Source organism: Salvia hispanica, chromosome 6 (genome assembly GCF_029641045.1).
Source record: "Salvia hispanica isolate PSC_SH4W2 chromosome 6, Shi_PSC_v1, whole genome shotgun sequence".
Lineage (NCBI taxonomy): Eukaryota > Viridiplantae > Streptophyta > Magnoliopsida > Lamiales > Lamiaceae > Salvia > Salvia hispanica.
The window spans coordinates 12,388,961-12,411,146 of NC_142697.1; the positions used below are offsets into that span (position 1 = coordinate 12,388,961).

Sequence of the window (22,186 nt, forward strand, 5' to 3'; positions counted from 1 at the left end):
AATTGCAGCGGCGGATAATATGCAATTAGAGCATCTCCAATGGTCGGCTAGCGACTGGCTAGCCGATTCTTCGCGCTGGCCGATCGGCTAGCCGAACCATTGGAGGCGGCCAGCGCGAAATCGGCGAGCGGACCGGCGTGGGCTGGCCGATCGGCTAGCCGCCATTGTGGCGGCCCGATCGGCCAACGCCGACTTTTGTTTTTTTAAAAAAAAAAAAAAAAACCTATATAAACGCGATTTTAGTTTCATTTTCATTTGCACCACTTGTTTTAACGAGTTTTCTCTCTCTCTAACTTTCTGTACAAGAGCATCATCGAGCGATGGATCACAACAACGAGTCCAGTCCAGCGACGAGTGGATCTCAGACTCCCACGGTACCTGTGGGATCTGGATGGGGGCAGATGGGCCCGGGGTTTAACATCCCTTGGAATCAGATGATGGGGATGATGGCCGGTGCGCCGGGGGGATGCAGGGGGGGAACCAGGGGGTATGCCGGGCGGGGGGCAGGGGAGCGGCGGACAGTCAGCGCCCGGGTGGGGGGGTATGCCCCAGATGCAGCAGCAGATGATGAGGATGATGTAGCAGGGATGGATGCAGGGGGGGATGCAGCACGGTATGCATCCCGGGATGCAGGGGTCACCGGGAGGGGACACGGTATACACGGTATATATTCCCTTGGCTTGGAAGTATAAGGAGTTCACCTTCTGGGAGTGCTTCTTGTTGCTGAAGGACTCCGAGAAGTTCCGGGCGGGGTGCGACGCTGGGTGGCCGAAGAAGCAGAGGCTGAACTATACCGGCGACTACAGCGGCGGATCCCACGACCTCCCCCCGGATGCTGAGGAGTTTCCATCCCCTCCTTCATTTGCTGGTCGCCCTCGCCCGGTTGGACAGAAGCGGGCGCAACGGGCTGCGAGGGGCGGATCCCCCCTATCGCCCCGCGAGGTCCAGTCCTCCACCCTCCCACCCGCCCCACTCGAGTACACTCTCCATTCGCGTAACCATACGCGGGATCAGATGTACAAGGTCTTCCAAGATTGGAGGACCGCCACTGACTCCACGGAGAAGATGTTTCTTCACTCGGTGCTCGAGAGCACGCGGGTTGATTTGGAAATCGCGAGGGCACGGCTAGCGGGTTCCGACGTGGGCTCAGATAACACGGGTGGCGGCAGCGGCAGCGGCGGCGGCGACGGCGACGGCGATGAGGAGTAGAGAGTGGCGGGGCTCGTGTGTGGAAGCCCTTTTTTTAAAAAAAAAATCATGTACTTTTTTTTTAAATCTTTGTACTTTTTTTTAATGGAATGGATTAATTTTTCCGTATATGTGTCGTAAATTTAGTTCCGTAATTTAATCATAATTTTAATTCCGTAAATGTAGTATATTTTGAATTATTTTTATTGCGGCTGGCCTAAATCTGATGTGGCAGGTAGATTTTTTAGTGATGCTAACGTGGTAAGGGAGAGAATGACTAGCCTATTGCTGGCCTATGTAGCATTGGAGATGCTCTTATTGAATTCTTCACAACGCCCTTCCACTATTTTATCATTCTCACATAGCTTTTCAATACTTTACAGCCATTTATTTTCTTATTTCCTTTTTTCCATTTAGCTAACAACTATAGATTTGTCTTTATTATTCCCGTAATTATAATTTATATTTTGTTTTTACTTCAATTTACCGTTTCCTTTTCTTTTTAATTGAGATTCATGTTTTTCAAAGATTGATTAAGAGTCTTTGTTAATTAATAGGAACTTTTTTTATGAATAAATGGATTTAAATTTAAAGATCGTGCTATGAAGGATTTAAATTTTTCTTTTTATAAGGCATTTTAAAGAGGGCGAATGACTTATTTCTACTAAGGTAGAACCATCATCGATATAGACCAAAATAAACATCGGACTTCCGCCTCTACAACATGCTCTAGAAAATTAAGAAATCCATAATTTTAAGAAATTTTAACATGCTTCGAACTTGATCTATCATTTTAGCAAATATAAAACCTCATCTGTTGCTAATTTCGTAACTAAATCTGAAAAGCCTAACCAAATTACACTCCCCAGTAAAGTGCCGTTGACAAAATTTCTCAACTTCAGTTTTTTTTTTATTTCGCGCGTGACATGAAAGAGATCAATAGTTTTAATTAAGGAATATTACAAATTTATAGTGTCACAAATGAGGACTAAATCAAGAAAGTCGAATTTTGATAGAGCGTCCAAAAATAGGAAAATATAATAGAAATAAATAGTTGCAGAACGCACCTCTACTGAGGCAGGCAAAAACAGCAACATAAATTGTCTCTTCTCAGATATTAAGGTTTCAGTTAGTAACACGAATTGTAGTACTACTACTTTTACTTCCACCTCTCTCTCTCTCTCTGGTATTTTTTCTGTTGTAATGGCATAGTTTATCACTTGGAATAACTTTATGCTCAATCATGGATTCTGCTGAAGAAAATCCTTTACCCAAACAAAGTGAAGAGGGTTGCTTTACAAACGAAAAGCTTGCCAGTATATCACCTCCTCTAATCCCAATGGTATCTCTTTCTGTTATTCCCATCGTTCCCTCAAATAAATTGCGTTTCTCTACTCCTAATTATCATGGTATATCTCTCTTTCTGCTCTGGGATTTATTCTTGGATTATTGATACGGTGTAAAGATTGTAGCTTTTTATCAATTTTTGAACTGTAACAATGATTTCAATTCTTGGAGTTAGTCAAGAGAAATTGAGTTTCAAATTCTTGGAACAAGATTTGAAGAATTATGTATATTGATGTATTTTGTGATGGGACTATGTTCGTGGTCTGGGATTGTATTTGTATCCATTTATTTGTGCAAATGTTTATTTGATTGTGATAATATTGAGTTCGTTTGTGATATAAAGCTACAATCTTTAGTCTTGGTACCTTTGAATTTTGAGTTCGTTTATTTCTTGGTTTTGGATGGTGAAAACTATCTGTTTTTGTCTTTGTTTAGAGAAATTCACCTTGATATAAGCAGCGTTTATGTGGTCTTTGTATGAAACCTATGCTTTTTCACATCTGATACAGAACTAAAAACTGAATTCACTATAGGATGAGCTTATACTGCTACTTGAAAAGGTTAGATGAATAAGGTTTATCTTTATTACTACTAGGTTGGGAAATCGAGTGAAATAGTCGTTGAGGAGCCGGTGTGTAGTCAGCCGCATCATGGGCATGACTTCATTCTGCACATACCAGCCAATGCAACAGCTGAGGGATATGTGGAGGACTCTGAGTCTGTGGCAATAAACATGCCTCCTTCGCCGGTTCCAACTCCCAAAAGAGTAAACTTTTCGCCGTTACCTAGTCCTAGTAGTGTAAGGCTTAATGGTTCTCCAGGTCCCTCAACCAAAGGAAAATCATCCATGAAAAATTTGCTTCCTAGACTAAGCTTCAAATTTCGGAATACAAACTCAGAGACTGAAAAGGCTGCCATGTTAGCACTTGGAGTTTCCCCTGAGTTGCGGGGAAAGACATCAATTCCTCGGACTTTCTCTCTTACCAAGATTTTTATACCCAAGATGAAGAGGACCTCATCTCTACCAACCTCTCCGATTTTCCACTCAAATCCGGAGTCTGCTCATGGAGGATTCACCAGCGCTGCAGCTGACTTATCTGTGAGTACTTCTCTTTTCATCTTGAGATAGGTATGACTTGTTATTTATTTGTAAAATGTGAGTGAAGATATAAGAACTTGTCATTTTTCATTTATAGCCTCAATTTCCATACCTTGTGTAACCCCCTTATTGCATCATGCATAATTCCATCTGATAGATGGAGAAAATATTCACAATAACAATTCCTGCTCATTTCTGACTGGATCTTACAGATATAATCATTATGCAGAAAGGTGTGTGCCAGCTACCAATGCATCGGTCACGATCTGTACCCGTTCTATATAAAGAGGAAAGTATAAAACAGATGGACAACTTAGGTAGTGCATATCGCGTGGTGCCTACTACCCTGAGTGTTACAGAACAGAGTGCTGCAGCATCTGTGCCTGTTGGAACAATTTCTGGTGCAGGTATATATATTACGTCGCCTTCAAAATTGTGGCGAGACATTTGAATAAACTAATATGCTCTTTACCTTGAGGATAACTGTCCATACATTTAAGATTCCAACAACCAAATTGTGTAGAAGTGTCTTAATAACTTGCTCCATCTTCAGCTAAGAAGTCTTTAAAGTTGTTTACTTTAATCCGGGAACTCTCATGGGGCAATTTGATGTTCTTTGTTGAGAAGGCCTCGAAAGAAATGAGAAGAAACGTTACTTGTTAAGTTACACTGAATTTGGGACCAAATTTTGTCCCATGATGCTTATCTACGGATTGGTCCTACGTTTTCAGACTTATGATTTCCAACTCACTACTTATCTTAGTAACTATGTTCAGATGAGAAGAATGATTATGCTGAGGACATCCCTCTAGAAGAAGCTGTTTGTAGAATCTGCTTTGTTGAGCTCGGTGAGGGCTCAGACACGCTGAAGATGGAATGCAGCTGCAAAGGTGAACTTGCTCTGGCCCACCATGAATGTGCGATTAAATGGTTTAGCATAAAAGGCAACAAGACTTGTGATATCTGCAAGCAGGAGGTCAAAAACTTATCTGTCACACTTTTACGCATCCAAACCAATCAGACTCGAGGGCACGGACCTCTTCCACCTGAAATAACTCAATACAGGCAAGTATATAAATTGGAAGAGCTCCAATGATAAAGTGAAAAGTGCCGTTTTACTCTCAAATCCAAGTTAACTAACTATTGCAACCATATATAGGGTGTGGCAGGATGTTCCGGTTCTTGTGATAGTCAGCATGCTTGCATATTTTTGTTTCCTGGAGCAACTTTTGGTGAGTGAAATTACCATACTAGGGAAATGATCTGCCTCTCTCTCTCTCTTGTTTAATTTGCGTATTCTGTATAAATGTAGGTCATGATTCTGTATCTTTTCACACACAGGTTAACAAAATGGGATCTAGTGCAATTGCCATATCTTTGCCCTTTTCTTGTATATTAGGTCTTCTCGCATCAATGACCTCGACTACCATGGGTACACCATTTTACTAGTCAAACTTATGCATGGGTTTGAACTTTTCTTTTCTGACTCATTCTTCTGCGCTGTGTTCTTTTGGTAGTGAGGAGGAGATATGCTTGGATATATGCTACTATTCAGTTTACAATGGTGGTTCTTTTCGCGCATATCTTTTACTCATTGGTAAGTAGTATTGCAGACTTTATGTTACTACTAGATGATTCTTCTTACTGCTTCCATTCGTTGACTATCATGATGCTACACAGCTTCATGTGCAAGCGGTTCTGTCTGTTCTGCTCGCGACATTTGTTGGTTTTGGAGGTGCTATGTGTGGCACTTCCATCCTTATCGAGATACTCAAATGGAGAAGAATGCGGAGCAATTGGTCGGCTTCCCAACAAGATGCTGCTCAAGCTTCGGAGAGTAGTGATGCACCACAAAACAGAGTGGATGGAAATGGCCAACACAGCTGACAAATTTATTCAATCTAGCCCAAAATATGGCAATGAAGCCATCATATTAATGAGTAGAGTTACCCAGTTGTGCTCAAATCTTTGTAAATATTACTCTATATACCTTTGGTATTCATTCTTAATTGGTTGTTTTCGTTTAATCTTGGTTAAGAGTTGTCAAAATCAAATGTATAAAACTGCACATTTAGTGAAGCAATTGCAATCGAGATATGATTCACTTTGTAGACATGAAAAGGAGAGAAACATTATATAGCAAAAATATGTAAAAATAACATTAATTGATCAGCATTATGGTGTGGCAAAATCGACCACCAAATGAAAAAAAAGGAGAGAGAAATTTCCAAGGGCGCAACTTGAATTATTTCAATGGCTCTCTCCTAATTACAAACTTGGCTGCGCTTTTCTATCTAAACAATGTCATCCAAAGCCCTCTCTGCCTATACATTGCTCTTTGTCAGTAAATCTTACAGCATCTGACTTCTATCATATGCTTTGTCATTTCAGTTAAAATAAAACTGTGCAAATGGCAAAACCAGCATCACCTTTTCTTCCAACTCGCAGGAAAAGCTTTATGCACAACACCACCTCGGTCTTGAATCATTGTTTGCCTCCCTTCCCGGCTATTGCAGGTTTTTCTTTCAGGCCCGTGCTCATGAAAGAGTCCGAATTGGCTGATTGGGTGTCGGCAAAGCCTGGCCTCATCCAGATTTTTATGTGGCCCTCCCGGCAAACTGTTAGGACAGACTCCTGTGTGAAGAGCAGACCGGAGAGAGGCTCTGTGTGGACACGATGAGCTACCAGTGGGGAGAGCTTTGGAACATCTCGCATACTTGGAGATGGCTGCAAGGTACCCACAGGGCAGGCGCTGTCCCAGTGGGATGACTGGCTTCCGTTATTGAAAGTCGGAGATCCACCTGGGGGACGGCGAACTGGCACTACAAGCTCGTCCATTTCTAGATCCCATAAGAGCAATTGTGTATCCTGCATGACATTTGACTCATTTTTAGTCTAACTCAAATTATTTAATTATTTTTCTTACTCAAAAATCGAAATCTCGGTATGCAGTTTCATTGAATTGTTAATTTAGGCATATACAATGCAACCATATCTACTAAAATTATAAGAAAAAATGATATTTCAATACATTCTCATTCCATAGGATCTTACGAATGTCCTTGAAAAATTCCCTACCAATCGTCATTCCATTCTTAAATCCATCCACTGCCTACTTGAATTCATTGCTTCACATCAATCAATAATATCCGAAGGTCAATAGAATTAGTTCATAAAGTGTGAAACAGGAGGTGTGTCTAAGTCGAGAAAATCAATGAGCATGTCTGTGGGTAAGTGCATTGAAATTCCTATACGTGGAGAGAATAGGGATACAACCTAGTATAAGCTGTTTGGTCTTGAACAATAAAAATAAACCAGAAGTCTAAGATTGGCCAGAAGATAAAGTGTCATTACTCAGTTTTATATAAGCAAAATTATTGATAAATAGATGAATATACTAGGTACCTGACCAACAGAACCAAATCGATAGACTATGTTTTCCCCAACGCCGTCTGAATTTGGAGAAAGCCAATATGAATCGAATGCCACTCCACTAACCTGCCAGGTTGCATGAAATAAATCAGCCACAGACAGCAACATGAGAAACTTAATAGGTACACTAATTTAGAGTTGTTTCAGTAGCATCTGTGTTCCTATGCAAAGTTAGTGTCCAGAAGTTAATTTTTGAACTGTCACCCAGGAAACATATAACACTTGATCTAAAATGGTGCAAAGTTTGTTATAGAAAGAAAAACATATACATTCTGATATTATCCACAGAAACAAGTGTCATGAACTTGTTAGTTATATCAAGGAATTCTTAAGCAACAATATTGAAGCTCACCCATGAGTTGTGTCCTTCTCCCCATGCTACAATCTTTCGATCCTCCATACTCCAAACTTGCACGAGGTCATCCTCGCCTCCAGTCAAAATGTATTTTCCATCCATGCTGTTATTTGACTAGACATTAGCTAATATTCATATGACATAGACAGAAACTAATTTAATTCTGGAGACTGACTTCTATGATAGTGGGGAAGAAAGCAAAAACAAATTTGCAACTTTTGAATTGAATTAAGTAAACACATCTCCAACTCTAAAAGAGGGGAGAAAGGAAACACACCTCCAAGCACAACATAAAAGAGCGCCATAATAGCTTTTTCCACCACATATAAGCTGTTCGTTTTTATAGTCAAAGACTCGCAAGTAACCTGTAGTCAAAGTTTGTCCTCATCCAAATAAATACAGATGGAGAAACAGGGGCAACATGAAAATGGAAAAGGGAACCTAGACACTGAAAGGATAAATGGAAAATGACAATACCATCCCTCCCTATGGTTGCTATATAAGTACCATCAGCTGAGAAGGCAATGTCATTTACTGGACCATGACATATATGCCACCTAGCAACTGGATTCTGCAAAGAATTGAATAAGATTAGTAAAAGCAATTTAGACTGGATTTTTACTAAGAGCATTAGAGGAAAAATTATTAGTTAAAAAATGTAACAAAACTCTGGCTAGTCCATGGGTTGCAATTTCTTCCATGAGATAACTCTCCATTGGTGATAAAAGAAAATCGATATACACATTGTCATTGACATGAAATAAACAGATCGTTCGCCTAGAGCTATAGAGTCTTAAATCATCCACGAATGAAATCAGCTAAAAGTCATCATGTTAGCAGACTGAAATCTTCACCGAACCTTTACACTATTAGTTAGTACTTGTTCCAATTCCAGTTACTGAAGTTTCACCGATCACCAGATGATACGCAACATCATTGCAATATTTAATAATGAAAAAATGGATACTGAAAGAAAGTATGTAGCAGAAAATATGTAAAATTTATAGTGAACTTTTTATGGTCAATATAGATGTAGAGTGGATAACCACGCTGTGGTATTGGATATAGAAAAGATGATAATGTAAACATGCAGACAATAAAATAATAACCTTACATAAAATATAAACGACATCATGACAGACATCCATCTGCACTTCATGGTTCATTGCTCATAACAAGCATAAGGAATCAAAGATATGAAACTGAAAACAAAGGACCAATATATGAAGAGATTTAGAGACCAACTACCTAGCAAGATAAAGAATTTATGATTCTGCTCAATCTTCACATTCTAATCTTCCCAATGTAGTTGAGAACAAACTCTGGTATGTTCAGAAATATATTTGGTCCAAACCCTTAACAAGTTCAAGACAAATAGTACTAGCTCATTCTCTCCTGGCTAGTATCTATATGTATGAACCATCATGCTATGAAAGAAGGTATATAAGAAATGAACATAATAGGTTGACAATGAATACAGTTTGATAATTGAATTAAAAATGATATAAAAACACATGAATACCTTACTATAACGTGCATGTGATACAGAAAATTGAGTCTGATCCTTGATTATAGGAAACGAAGGATCACCAGAGCTATCTTTGTTCTAAAAAAAGAGATGCAGATGTATTAATTTTTACAGAAAGCAACAAAAAAATTACATACATTCATATTCATTCAAAATAAAGTCCAAAACTTGCCTTTTCATATACGTACATATTTCCATCTGCATGAGATACCACAAATGAGCCATCACTATTGGGGATCCACGCAATACAAGTGCAGCGACTGTTAAAAGAAAATAAAGCAATTGAAGACAAGTATACAACAAATTTACAGATCTTTAGTCAGTAAATAAGGAGTTTTCATGGGCATCTTGAGTTCGTTAAGAAAATGGAAATTGGTTCAAACAAATTATACCACTAACTCTGTAACTCATGGTAATACATATAACCATTACAAACAAAATGCAACCAGATTGTCTGGTTTACCAAACACCTCCCTCTGGATAGACATTTCTTGCAAGTAGAAATGATAAGATTCATTGGCCCTTTCCAATCCTTTTTCTTACTCCCTCCGTCCCCAAAGAGTATAAAATATTTTGAGTTCGTTAAGCAAATGGAAATTGGTTCAAACAAATTATACCACTAACTCTGTAACTCATGGTAATACATATAACCATTACAAACAAAATGCAACCAGATTGTCTGGTCTACCAAACACCTCCCTCTGGATAGACATTTCTTGCAAATAGAAATGATAAGATTCATTGGCCCTTTCCAATCCTTTTTCTTACCCCCTCCGTCTCCAAAGAGTATGAAATATTTCCTTTTTCGTCCGTCCCTGAAAAGTACTCCCTCCGTCTCCCCCAAAGAGTATGAAATATTTCCTTTTTCGTCCGTCCCTGAAAAGTACTCCCTCCGTCCCATAATAGATGTCACACTTTACTTTTTCCCATAATAGATGTCACACTTTACTTTTTAGTTTGTCCCACAAAAGATGTCACATTTCTTTTTATGGAAAAAGTTCTCTCTCACATTAATATAAATATACTATTTTCTCTCTCCACTCAACACACAAAACATCTCCTAAAATCCCGTGTCATTACCCAAGTGTGCCATCTATTATGGAACGGAGGGAGTATGAACTTTCTAATTTTGAAAATTTCAAACAGCACATTGCCCTTACACATCATTTTATCTACAACTTATACCATTACCATTAACAACTTATAACATTACAATAATGTGGACCCCATTCTCCACTAACATTATTTCCACTACCTTTTCTCTCTCTCTCTCTCTTACTTTTCCCCTTATTTATTAAAACCCGTGCCCAAACCCATTGTTCATACTCTTTGGGGACGGAGGGAGTATTAAATTCCTATTTTTGACATATTCCAAGTACTGCACACAAAATCTTCATTCATATTGTCAGGTTTTACAAAGATTCAGACAATCACAATACATTTCTGCAAAGATTGAGTTTCAAGCTTCAAAGAATTTGGCCACTTTAATAACTACCAAGGATTAGAAAATAATCAAGGACTTGTGATTGTAAACTTAAAAAAGGGATCAAAGTGATAATCTTCATAGAGCAAGAAGGCAAAGTTTTTACAATTATGGGAACAAGAAATTACTTGAAAGATAAATACAAATATAACAAGAGCAAAACAAAAGGGAAGTAAAGAAAATAGTTAATTTCTTGCCTATTATTAACAGAACCATCTTTATTATAGTGCTGAGCCCCCACAAGCTTCTTCCCAACGTCTTGTAATTGTTGTCTAAGAGATACAGAATAAACTACAAAAAACAAAAACATAATATATTGAATAAAGCCTGTTAAGACCTAAATACTAATTTTAATTAAAATTCTGAGAATAAAAGCATACCATCTCCTGAGGTTAAACCAATAAGCAAATCATGGCCATCTTTAGCATCAGGATCATATGCGTGGCAAACAGGATTTGAATTACTAAAATGTATGGACTTTAGAGGATCCTATTCAGCACAAAAAACCTCTTGATATCAATCCAATTATGAAACAAAATAAAAGGCTAAGTGCAGAAAACCAGATAAGTACCTTATCTTGAGAATTTAAGTCGCTCACAAAAATTGCATCTCCGACATTGAACACCAAGTAAGTCCCTTTCCCATCAAAGTTGGGATTACCGACCACGTTACTAGAACTTGAGGCCCCTAATGATCCTATTCTGGTACTGCTGCTACCCACAGGCTTGCTTCCACCATTTCCCCCAACAAAACTAAGCGTCCGGCCCCCATTACCACCACCTAAGAGCCTAGCTGCAGCGGACCTCACACCTAAAGCAGATGACGATTGTGACAGTGCCTGCATTGGCTTTTCCTTGAGATGAGCTAGCGTTACCTGGTTACAAATTAGGAAATTACACTATGATCTAGGAGTATAAAAGTCTGCTCTCCTAAGGAAAAGTAACATATTCCAGATGCTTCTGTAACAGTTTCACAAAGCACAAACATATATGTATAGAAAACACAATTCCCTATCCATCCTCATTCAACTACCTCTACATTGTCAAATAACCTATTGAAAGACTTGCAACTGTTTACAGAAAATCATCAGAACCAGATTGACAAAACCCAAAATCCAACTCTCCAAAATTCACTACGTATGTAGCAGAAAACCCCAATCAACAAACGATGCAAAACTCGAAGAAAGAAGAAATTTTTATTAAAAAATTGGGGATAGTTAAGCCCTAGAAAAAAAAAAGAAATTGAGATAGATACCCGAGTGAGTGTTTTGGCATGGGCATAGTGAAGTAGAGCGGCGGGATGAGTCTTCTCGTAGTGGAGCTTATATTTACCTTCTGGCGTCTTGAAATAGGTCTTCAAAGCAGGGCCCGGCGCGTTGTTCCCAGACGCCGACGACGACATCGTATTGTTAGCGGTGGTGCCACTGTTCATCATCCCTAGAGTTCCGAATAAGTCGAAAATTCAACGAGATCATCAACTCGGAAAAGGGTTCGTCTATTTTTTCCCCTTTTTTAATTCAAAAAATAAATATTAATGCTGCAGCGTTGAGTAGCGCCTCCGTGTACGTATCAATTTATTTTCATATGCTTGAGTTTTCCATTTGTGTTTACTGAAGAAAAGCATTAAGATGGAGGTTTTAGGAATTAATTGTGTATTGACTTGTTAAAGCTACAGTACAGATATGCATTTTCTTTCTTGTTGCTCTCGCTTCTTCTAGCACTACTTTACCGTATGTACAATGAGGGAGTAATTTTTTTTATTTTTTTATAAAAATTTAAAATATTTATTATTAAATTAATTATATTAAAACTTGTCTCTTCATTTGATAAAAATTCAAATTGTTTAATTCTTTGTAGATGTAAACGCTATTTTTACATTTTTATGTTTCACTAATGTTATTCTTTTATTACCATAAAATAAATATATTTTATATTTTATAAATTTGATTCCAACTTTTATAGGCCAATAACTCGATTCTATTGAGTTCCTCTCCATTGTTGAGTGATGTAACTTCCATAGGCCATAGCAATGGGTTTAGGTACTTTTTGCAGAGTATGTTCCTAATTTTCTGTTAGCTAGGAATGAAGTACATAGTTTTTCATCGTGAGAGTTGGCATCCTCTTTTATTAGGAGATTATTTAGTTGCACTGAACTTTATTTATTCAAATGCTTTTTTTTTTCTCTTTTATTGACTTCCATTATTTTTATGATTGTTTCATTTTTTGTTTTTAAAAATCTATCATTTATGTTGTTATTTGTTGTCTCTTATAAGAACAAGTCTTCGGCTCTATATGTCATACAAGGATTCGTATCACTTTATGTCTTGGTCTGCTCTATACTTTTATTGCACGACACTTAAACCCTTTTATAAGAATGACATGTTTTATGACTACTTTGTGAAAGATTTTTCCGTCTATGCCTCTCTTTTGGATTATGCTATTACTCCCATGTTTATGCCAGTCCAGAATCACTGGAGTAAATTTGTGAGTTCTTTCTTGATAACCATGTTATAATGTTTGATTACTTTTGAAAAGTTTGTTGTGATTTCTGCTGAACTTAGCCTATATGTGTTGCATATGAAATTTTGATTTTGAGGACGAAGGGTTATTATATAGTAGGAAGGATTAAATTGCATGAGATTTCCATTTGTGACATTGATGGTATGATGAACTTTTGTGAAGGTATATCTTGAAACAAATGTTTTACGATGTTTTGTATTGTAAAACTTAATTTTCTATGTTATGAAAATAATTTTATTTATCATATAGATTGTAATGTATTGCTATTATTTATTAAATTCATGAAAAATAATGGATAATGAAATAAACCGTCATTCTTCTATTTTGAATTTAATTGGTAGACTTATAAATACAGAAGATCTTTCAGTCGGTAGCATATAGTAGAAGTCAGCAATCGATATTCTTAACCTAGATAGATGTGGACAATATACTGTGAAAGGTTGCTAGTGTTGAACTAAAGTCACTCTCGATCTTGGATTATTGATGATACTAGAGTTTGACATAGCATTGAATGAATTGCATTGAGATATGTACTTTTCGTTAACATGGAGCATACAATGTTGGTCATATGCTACTTTGAGTTGTCAATATGTGCGGATTTTTCGTAACCTAGTATCATGACATCTTGGATAGCAGTGATCAATATACAAGGAATATTTTAAAGAATTATGTCTCGGTACGCCAGAGTTGATATTGTCTTCAAAATATGTTATATCAAGGTTTTATCATACAAATATAGTTAATGGAATTTGTTCTAGTATAATGAATAAAGGTTATCAGAACTCTTAGCAATATTTGGGAAAAAATTAATTAAATTAAGTTGTTCAACATGCTTAATTAATTAATTTGCATAGAAAATCTTAAACACGATAAATGAATTAAACTAAAAAGAACTCAGATCAATAATTCAATAAAAATCATGATAGAAAAATTAATTATTATTCCCTCCGTCCCAGTAAAGAAGACACACTTTCATTTTTAGTTTGTTTCAAATAAGATAACACATTTCTATTTTCGGTAATTTTTATCTCTTCAATTAATACACCTTCTGCTATCCTCAATTAAATATTAAGTGAATTACGCAGATGGTCCATGAACTATGTGTTTTGCACGCAAACAGTCCTGAACTTTAAAATATCATGGGTAGTCCCTGAACTAAGGTGTAATCACATTTATAGTACTTTTTCACTATTCATCACAATTTTACACAAAAAATGCCCTCAAGGAATGGTGGGTATTTTTAGACTTTTATATCTAGATATTGGATATGATATTTTCTCTATCTCTCTCTTGAGTATTGAGTATGATATTTTCTTATAGTTTGAGTACTTGAAATAATATTTTCCATTACACTTTTTCAATCATTTTATGTTAGACCATCTTTCTCTCTCTTTTTTCTAAAACTTTTAAAAAGTAAAAAATTTAAATAAAAATACTATAAAATTTTAAATAAATTAATTATAAAAGTTAAAATTATAAATATAATTTTAAAATAACTTGTAGCTAACTTTATTTTTAATTGTAATTCAATTATTTGTCAATATTAAAAATTAAAAATTTTGGATGAATTAAAAATTAAAAATTTAGGATAATTTAAAATTTTAATTTTTAATATTAAAAAAATAATCAAAGCACAATCAAAATTAAATTTAGTTACAAATTATTTTGACAGCTAAATTTATTATTTTAATTTTATAATCAATATATTTAAGAATTTCATTGTATTTTTTATTTTAAATTTTTACTTGATAATGGTTTAAGAGAAAGAGAGTGAAAGAGGATTTGACATAATGTGATTGAAAAAGTGAAGTGAAAAATATCATTTTAGGTATTCAAACTATAAAAAAATATCATATCTGATACTAGAGAGAGATAGAAAAAATATCACATTAGTACCTAGATATGAACGTCCAAAAATTCCTTTCATGCCTTGGGGGCATTTTTTGTTCAAAATTGTGATGAAGAGTGAAAAAGTACCATGAATGTGATTACACCTTAATTTACGAACTACTCATGATATTTTTAAAGTTCAGGTAACGTTTGTGTGCAAAATGCATAATGTGCCGACTAAGAAATGTGTCATCTTAACAGGGACGGAGAGAATAATATATAATAACAATAATAATATTATTATTACTATAATAGTTTTTTAAAATAATAGAAGTTACAGTAAATATGTAAGAATCCTAAACTTAAATATGTAAGAATCGTAAAATGGAAGAAAAAAAAAAACAAAAAAAAACTAAAAAAAGCTAGGAACCACAATCATGAATACTACTTTCCTTGATTACTTTACCAATTTCACTAAAAATTAAATCAAACACTAAATTCTACTGAAGATTAAAAAATTAAATTACTTTCTCAAATAAAATCCTAACAAACAAACATGACATTGGCAATAAATTTGGGACATTGAGATACTAGATGATTATTGCATGACAATTACGTTTTCCAATGGTCTCTTGCTATATTTCTGGATTGTTGCAAAGAATTTTTCGACTAGTGCATATTTTGTGTCTTACCAAATTTCGGGCAAACAATTATAGATCTATCTACGAAGATTCACAAGCCAATCATTTTAGTACTTCAAATATAACGATCACTTGAAAATAGGGACTTCAGCATCTAGCTATTGTATAATTAAATACCAATATTCTGTATCTGCAAATACTTTCATATTGTGTGCACTATTAAAGACTTCCTCTAGTGGATCCTCTCAAACTCCAGATGCAGAAGAAATTCATAGTATTCGAGCAATTTCCCATATTTCACCCAATTTAATTTGTACATAATTAAAGAAATGAACTGCTCCTACAAGCGTTTAGTCAAAAATTGATAATCCAAAGAAAATCAACGGTCAATGTCATTCTTGGTAAAACACAATGTTAAATGTTTAGAAATGAAATCCTCCCCCTCCAGGAAATCCTCCTTCGAAGTGGAACGTAAATTGCTGCCCCCCTCCACCAAAAGGATTAAATCCCCCTTCACCCATTCCCATACCATTATCATCGATATCTTCTCCTCTGTCAAATCTGGTACGTTTATCTTCGTCCCCCAGAATCTGTCGAGAAAGCACACACATCACCAGTAAAATAACAGTCAGAGCAAGAGTTGCACAAAGATTAGCATCAAATATCAGAGATACAGAAATTTTTATCAAACATAAAGAGTAGATGAATGCAGACTTATGTTAAATAGGAAATTTTCCAACCTATTTGACCTATAAATGGCATCTTGTCAGCTCAATAAGCAATATAAGCCTAAAATCCAATAACCTTCATTGCTGAAGTTTATCACACATTAATTTCATCATTAGACTAAGATACTATAAATCCAGTCGTCTAGGCTGGCAGTGGCTTCTAAAATCTGGTACAGTGGAATAACAAGAAGCGCAGCTACAGATCTGTAGAACGGTGTGGCAGAAAATATAAAGAAGCTAGTACCTCATATGCAGATGCTATTTCACGAAATTTAGCTTCAGCTTCTTCTCTGTTGTCGACATTCTTATCTGGATGCCATTGCAATGCAAGCTTCTTGTAGGCCTTCTTAATCTCTGATATTGATGCAGTTTTTGAAACTCCTAGGATTTTGTACCAGTCTTTTCGTTGGCTCAACTTCAGTGATCTTTCGGCTCTCATTAACACTTCACGTATGTTCATATCCTATCAAAGGTGGTCATTTATATGAACATGTCATTTAGATGAAACTACAATATTGTCATTCACAAAAATTATAGAGATACATAATCTAAAACAGCATGTCCTCCATTCTTGCCGAAGTTGCAATCATTAGAGTTGAAGAAGTAGTTAGGATATTTTGTTTTTATATGCAACTCAATGCAGTAACAGAACTTATCTCAAAGATACAAATCGCAACTACTTATCTCTTTGGGGACAAGATCGGAGAGGTCCCCTCAAACACATAATAAAGTTTCAATGAAATTGTGAACTGCGTATAAAAGCATCTCCAGAATTCAATGGAACTCCAAATTAGTCTTTCCAACAACCAATTATTCCAACAATTTCGAAGATACCTGTATTTGTTTATTTTGCAGACACCTTTACTGGTTAAGCAAGTATGCCTATTATCTTGTGGATGGAAATAGTGTCCTTATAAATCAAGCAGAAAACAGAGCATCTCAGTAAGTATCTAACCTGAGGTGACTTTTCAGCAGCTGATTTTAAATCAGCCACAGCTCCTTCCCAATCTTCAACTAAAAGCTTCGCTTCACCTCTCTGTAGATTATTGTTAGAAATTAGAATATATATATGTAGGTTTGTGTTAAAATGACAACCCCTCTTAAAGTGACACCGTGACACCACTTATACAGCAATATTATAAACGCTACACAACAATATTACAAACACTACACAGCAATCTATAGATTGCTGTATAGTGTGTCGGATATTGCTGGACAAGAAAAATTGCTGTATAAAGACCAACAAATTGCTGGCCGTCTTTTTCAGATTTTTTTTGCCACATGGCAGCTTATTATTCGTCCACGTGTACAAATGATTGGCTAGGAATGGTGTTATTTTAAGGGGTGGTGGCACCATAACATGTCCCTATATATGTATACAATATAAATATGTAATATAATTAAATACTCCCTCCGTCCCGCTTTAGCAGTCTCATTGACTTTTCTGCCCTCTTTTTGTAAAAATGATAAAAAATAGTTAAAGTGGAGAAACGGTAAAGTAAGAGAGACAATAATGTAGATAAGACTCTTCTCTATATTATTCTCTCTCTTAATTTACCATTTCTCATTTTTAACTATTTTTTATCATTTTTACAAAAAGAGGGCAGAAAAGTCAATGGGACTGCTAAAGCGGGACGGATGGAGTATATATTAAAAAGTAGAAATCTTGAGTTACTCCACTAGACCCAGGTTAAAAAACATTCAAGTTTAAACTTCCCAAACCCATTTCCATTTTCAGGACAATATGCCCAGCGGTTGAAGATAATTACCTGGACTAGAGCTTCAACTTGATCTCCATCAATTTCTAGTACTTCTGTGCAGCTCTTTACCGCATCAGTCCCCCTACCAAGCTTCACGTATACCTTACACAGTCCAAGATGAAGGTGTATATTGTGTGCAGTATGGTTTGGGTCAAAAGCAAGGGCAGCCTTGTAATCCTCCACTGCTAGGCGGAGTTTACCCTTGCCGGCATTATCTTCTGCCTGCAAGTATATGAATCAAATTTAGATTGACCGTAGTACTGCTGCAATAGTGCAGATTACTAAGACAAAATGAAAGAACAAGCCATTACACTTTTTGTCTTTTTTAGGAGGTTTTTCAATCCAAAATACGCCTTCTTCAGCTCACCATGCTCAGGGTCCAAACGAAGACCTTTCTGGTAATGCCTGGGAATATATTCAAAACAATTTAAAAACAAAAATAAATCAAAGGCAACGCTACATAATTTATAGTAAGATTTTCGACAGACCTAGTGGCTATGTCATGATCAGCCAAATAATAGTAGGCACGACCACGCAATAGCAAAGCCTCTAAATTAGTTTCATCTTCTTTAAGAATGAATCCTGTCTCAGATATGGCTTTTGAATAATCTTTAGCTGCTATCAATAGCCTCACTTTAAGAAATTTAGCCTGAAATAAAGTGACAGGAAACTTACACTGAATGCTTTTACAAAAAACAAAACAATTGGTACTTTGTTCATATAGGACAAAGTAAATAGGCAAACCTTATAGCATTCTGGAGAAAAAACAAGTACAACTTTATAAATATACTCCAATGCTTTGGTATAATCTCCTGAATCAAAAAGGTCGTTAGCTGAATTTAAGGCATTCTGAGCTTGATACAACTGCGAAAGCTCCTTTTCTGCTGCCGAATTGCCAGGATTCATCTCCAGAACACTTTTGTAACTTCCCTCTGATTCCTCGTATCTACATCAGCGAAAAACTTCCTAAATCATATGATTTATCAATCAGATGCAAAAGAATGAAGAATGACTTGAGTCCAATTATCCAACAGTAAGTGACATGGAGTATGTGAAGTTATTAACTATACTCTAGCAAACGTAAAAAAAAACCGTAACAATCACATAAAATTATCAGGTTAAATAAAGCCAAACAATATAATTACTCTGACCAAATCAAATCCTGGCTAAAGATTCATTTTGTAGACGCTCAGAGAAGAAGCAGATTTAGGTTTTCGGGAGTATGAAGTGAGAGATGCAACCAAGAAGCAATGGAGAATCAGATGTCATCCTCAAGCTACTAATGAATTACAAGTGCAAAAACAAGTAAGAACAGCACAAAATTTGTTCATCTGCCCATATACAAGTACAGTTATTGAGTTTAGCATAGATGCTAAAAAGACCTGCATAGTTGACGAAGAATGGATGCTCTATGCCAATATGCTTCTGAAAGTGCTGGATCTGCCTCTATAGCAGCATTTAGGTCTCTGAGAGCCTCACTATATTTCTTCACTTTGATACTCTGTGAAACTCTCTCAAAGAGAGAAGCACCACCTGCTTGGTCATCTGCTCATTAAATAAAAAAGTATACGCTTAGAGTATGAGGTACTTTAACCAATATCGTAATCGTAGAACAATCAAGTAATCTATGTGTTACCAATCTTCATGTAATTGAAGGGCAAGTAACTTTGGCACTCAATCCAACATACCACTTATCTTCCAAAACTAGTTAAAAACAATACTATTCCTAAAGAAGGAATCTTGAAGATTGGCAAACAAGGTTCCACTTTCCATTTTCATAGAACTCTGGGGTGAACAGAACTCTAGGTGAACCCAACATACATTTATGCTATATTTGTACTGAAAAGCAGAAAGAGAGCATGAAGATGATGAAAGATGAAAGGATAAATGCAGTCTTTGATATAACTAATTCCTAATTCCTAACCAACTGCTGAAACAGTTGATGATGTGCCATTCTTAATAATTTGAAGGGGATTTGGACATGTTCTAATCTCATTCATCTAACTTCACATGAACCAACAACCAATATACTACAAAGGATCAACCTTATTTCCAGGAATGACTACTTCCGCAGACTAAAAACCATGAGGCACTATTACAGGGTTTAGACTCTGAAACATAGAAAGCTGATGGTATTGGTATCCAAGTAGTAGGTTATTGATATCATATACAGACCACCCCTCACTTCATGTGACTAAATGTAGGCCTAACGATCAAATCATTCCGAGAATAAGATCTTTACAACAATGTGAAAACAGAGAACATTCATACATACCTAATTCTAACATAAACAGCAGAAATTAAGGCTAATCAGTTGTTTAAGTAGAACAGGTCAGCAACTGAATCAGATATGCATGCTAAAAGCTGATCAAAAGGACTAGTTAATCCAATTATAAAAAAAATTATTAAACCTGCAGCAACGAGCGGTTGGAGAAGCTGGCAGCAAAACACGAAGTTTACAATCAATGCTGCGTAGAGAAAGCCTGTTGGCGCCATTGAATCAAAACCAAAGAGCTTCATCCCCATCGCAGCCTCCTATTTTGAGGCAAAGAACAAACAGAAATAACTATAGGCTAATCTTATGCGAAGCTCTAATTAATATATGAAGTTCGGTGATTGGGCCTGCGTGTACAGACGCAAGATTCGATAGAGCCATTCCACGTTGAACAACCCTATAATAGTTTGCCACGTGTGATACAACTTGCCTTTTAACATTAGCCACGTGGAGGAACTTTTTTCTTCTTTATGAACCTATCAAGTTTGGGCTTGCATAACCGAAAATAAATGGGCCTAGATTCGGAAAAAGCCTTGTCGGTCTAATTAATTTGAATTTCATTTAACGGCCCAACAAAGGCTGATTTTTTTTTAAACGGTTGGTTAAGAGTGTGAATTTTGCATTTCTGGTTTCTTGGATGCATTTTGACAATTTTTGTGAATTACTAGTAAATCTTACTATAATAAAACAATAATATTCAGACATACTCCCTTCTTTTTCCAAAAATAAAAACTTCTAGAACAATACGTATTTTAATGCAAAATTGGTAAAGTATGAAATAGATAAAAGGAAAGAATGTGTTAATGGAAAATGTCACTCATGACTCATCTTAGAGAAAGAACTTTCCTAAAATAGAGTGTTTCTATTCATACGAATGGATTAGTAAAAAATGAAAAGAGGCAGTAAATAAATTGTTGTTTTAAATCTTAATTGCTGCAGCCTGCAGTCAAATAACCGACGTAAATATGATGTCCACTATTTTTTTTATTTCACCAATTTTTGTGTTTAAAACGATGAAAATGCACATAATTAGCCTATGGAGGAGATATATAGATAGATGTTCGTTTTAGACCAAAATCATTAACATTTATTTGTCGATCATATGAACATTTTTATATCGTGGAAATTTGCCGCATAAGTGGAAAATTTACTTAGGCTATGCTCATGTCTAAGCATGAAGAAAATAATACCCAAACCAAATAATTGGAGGATGAGAGTTCACATAATAAAGTGAAAAGATTCGGTTATGCCCAAAAGAAAGTGTGATAAGGGTAGTCAACGTCTGCTACAGAAATTCAACCTGTGACCCAATGTAAAAAAAGTGATATAAAAAATGTTTTAAAAATCAAGTCGTAGATGATCGGCCATCTCAAGATTGAAGTCTCTATCTTGGTGCTTTCATTTTCTTTTGCTGCATTTTAAGAAAAGTGGTTTAAGGTAAAACATATGCATAAGACAAGTATGTCTGCTTTCGAGAATCTTTTTTTCATATATACTTCCCATAACCTTTCTAATTGGATCACCTTACATTCGACATCTTAGGAATATTACTAAAATAATATGGTAAGTCAAGGTCCAACATTTTCAAATTCTTGATTTAATTTGCTGTGCGTGTTTTGGGAATCAATTTTGTGTTTTTGTTCTCCCCACTCCTTAGCTACACATTATTTGAGTGATCAATTAATTAATTAAGATGGGTCGCTTTGGTTGTATTTACCTATAATTAAATTCAACATTATGAAATCATGTAGTACTAGTATTTATTCTATTACTTGTTGGTTGTATTATTTATTAAGAGAAATCATATCAGTCTGTGACCGTTATACGTAACTTTCTAATGTGTGATTGATTTCTCATAATAGAAAAGTAGAATAAAAATAGATTCAATCTCATCGGGAAAGAAATAGAATAGAATGATAATGTGTATTCGTCTATAGCACAATTATTACTTGTAGGAGGAAGAAAAAGGGAAAATGAAAACGGCCCATATGATGTTCACTA

At 35.8% G+C, this 22,186-nt stretch overlaps 3 protein-coding genes across 4 annotated transcripts; 1 reads left to right on the forward strand and 2 right to left on the reverse strand.

The window, feature by feature from the left end:
• The first annotated feature begins 2,263 nt into the window (after nucleotides 1–2,263).
• On the forward strand, nucleotides 2,264–5,661 carry LOC125205042 (uncharacterized). Of its 2 annotated transcripts, none has more exons than XM_048103840.2 (8): nucleotides 2,264–2,597; nucleotides 3,131–3,634; nucleotides 3,864–4,041; nucleotides 4,411–4,699; nucleotides 4,794–4,866; nucleotides 4,976–5,066; nucleotides 5,152–5,231; nucleotides 5,315–5,661. In XM_048103840.2, exons 1-8 carry the CDS (start codon nucleotides 2,595–2,597, stop codon nucleotides 5,519–5,521), a joined length of 1,425 nt encoding a protein of 474 aa, XP_047959797.1. In that variant the 5' UTR covers nucleotides 2,264–2,594; the 3' UTR covers nucleotides 5,522–5,661. The 2 variants fall into 2 exon arrangements, with proteins under 2 accessions (XP_047959797.1, XP_047959796.1); XM_048103839.2 differs by having other exon boundaries at nucleotides 2,264–2,530.
• A 105-nt stretch (nucleotides 5,662–5,766) lies between these two features.
• LOC125205040 (uncharacterized) lies at nucleotides 5,767–12,051 on the reverse strand. Its single transcript, XM_048103838.2, has 11 exons — nucleotides 11,687–12,051; nucleotides 11,004–11,306; nucleotides 10,813–10,921; nucleotides 10,630–10,723; nucleotides 9,122–9,209; nucleotides 8,944–9,027; nucleotides 7,899–7,992; nucleotides 7,699–7,786; nucleotides 7,419–7,524; nucleotides 7,040–7,132; nucleotides 5,767–6,502 (listed from the first exon to the last, which is right to left on the reverse strand). Exons 1-11 carry the CDS (start codon nucleotides 11,864–11,866, stop codon nucleotides 6,119–6,121), a joined length of 1,623 nt encoding a protein of 540 aa, XP_047959795.1. The 5' UTR covers nucleotides 11,867–12,051; the 3' UTR covers nucleotides 5,767–6,118.
• A 3,639-nt stretch (nucleotides 12,052–15,690) lies between these two features.
• On the reverse strand, nucleotides 15,691–20,476 carry LOC125203952 (dnaJ protein P58IPK homolog). The gene is made up of 9 exons (XM_048102479.2): nucleotides 20,322–20,476; nucleotides 19,293–19,455; nucleotides 18,655–18,856; nucleotides 18,399–18,559; nucleotides 18,222–18,315; nucleotides 17,920–18,132; nucleotides 17,106–17,186; nucleotides 16,395–16,613; nucleotides 15,691–16,012 (listed from the first exon to the last, which is right to left on the reverse strand). Exons 1-9 carry the CDS (start codon nucleotides 20,434–20,436, stop codon nucleotides 15,845–15,847), a joined length of 1,416 nt encoding a protein of 471 aa, XP_047958436.1. The 5' UTR covers nucleotides 20,437–20,476; the 3' UTR covers nucleotides 15,691–15,844.
• Nucleotides 20,477–22,186: the final 1,710 nt, after the last annotated feature.

What these genes read in the sequence shown, in the direction of transcription:
- LOC125203952 (XM_048102479.2), bottom strand. Translation starts at nt 20,436, where the DNA reads ATGGGGATGAAGCTCTTTGGTTTTGATTCAATGGCGCCAACAGGCTTT. An exon ending in TTTCTCCAGAATGCTATAAG is followed by an intron (nt 18,560 to 18,654) that starts GTTTGCCTATTT and finishes ACTTTATTTCAG; the next exon opens with GCTAAATTTCTTAAAGTGAG. An exon ending in AAGTTGAAGCTCTAGTCCAG is followed by an intron (nt 17,187 to 17,919) that starts GTAATTATCTTC and finishes AATAATCTACAG; the next exon opens with AGAGGTGAAGCGAAGCTTTT.
- LOC125205042 (XM_048103839.2), top strand. Translation starts at nt 2,432, where the DNA reads ATGGATTCTGCTGAAGAAAATCCTTTACCCAAACAAAGTGAAGAGGGT. An exon ending in GTTTCCTGGAGCAACTTTTG is followed by an intron (nt 4,867 to 4,975) that starts GTGAGTGAAATT and finishes TTTCACACACAG; the next exon opens with GTTAACAAAATGGGATCTAG. An exon ending in CGCATATCTTTTACTCATTG is followed by an intron (nt 5,232 to 5,314) that starts GTAAGTAGTATT and finishes GATGCTACACAG; the next exon opens with CTTCATGTGCAAGCGGTTCT.
- LOC125205040 (XM_048103838.2), bottom strand. Translation starts at nt 11,866, where the DNA reads ATGATGAACAGTGGCACCACCGCTAACAATACGATGTCGTCGTCGGCG. An exon ending in ACTTAAATTCTCAAGATAAG is followed by an intron (nt 10,922 to 11,003) that starts GTACTTATCTGG and finishes TGTGCTGAATAG; the next exon opens with GATCCTCTAAAGTCCATACA. An exon ending in ATATGTACGTATATGAAAAG is followed by an intron (nt 9,028 to 9,121) that starts GCAAGTTTTGGA and finishes CTCTTTTTTTAG; the next exon opens with AACAAAGATAGCTCTGGTGA.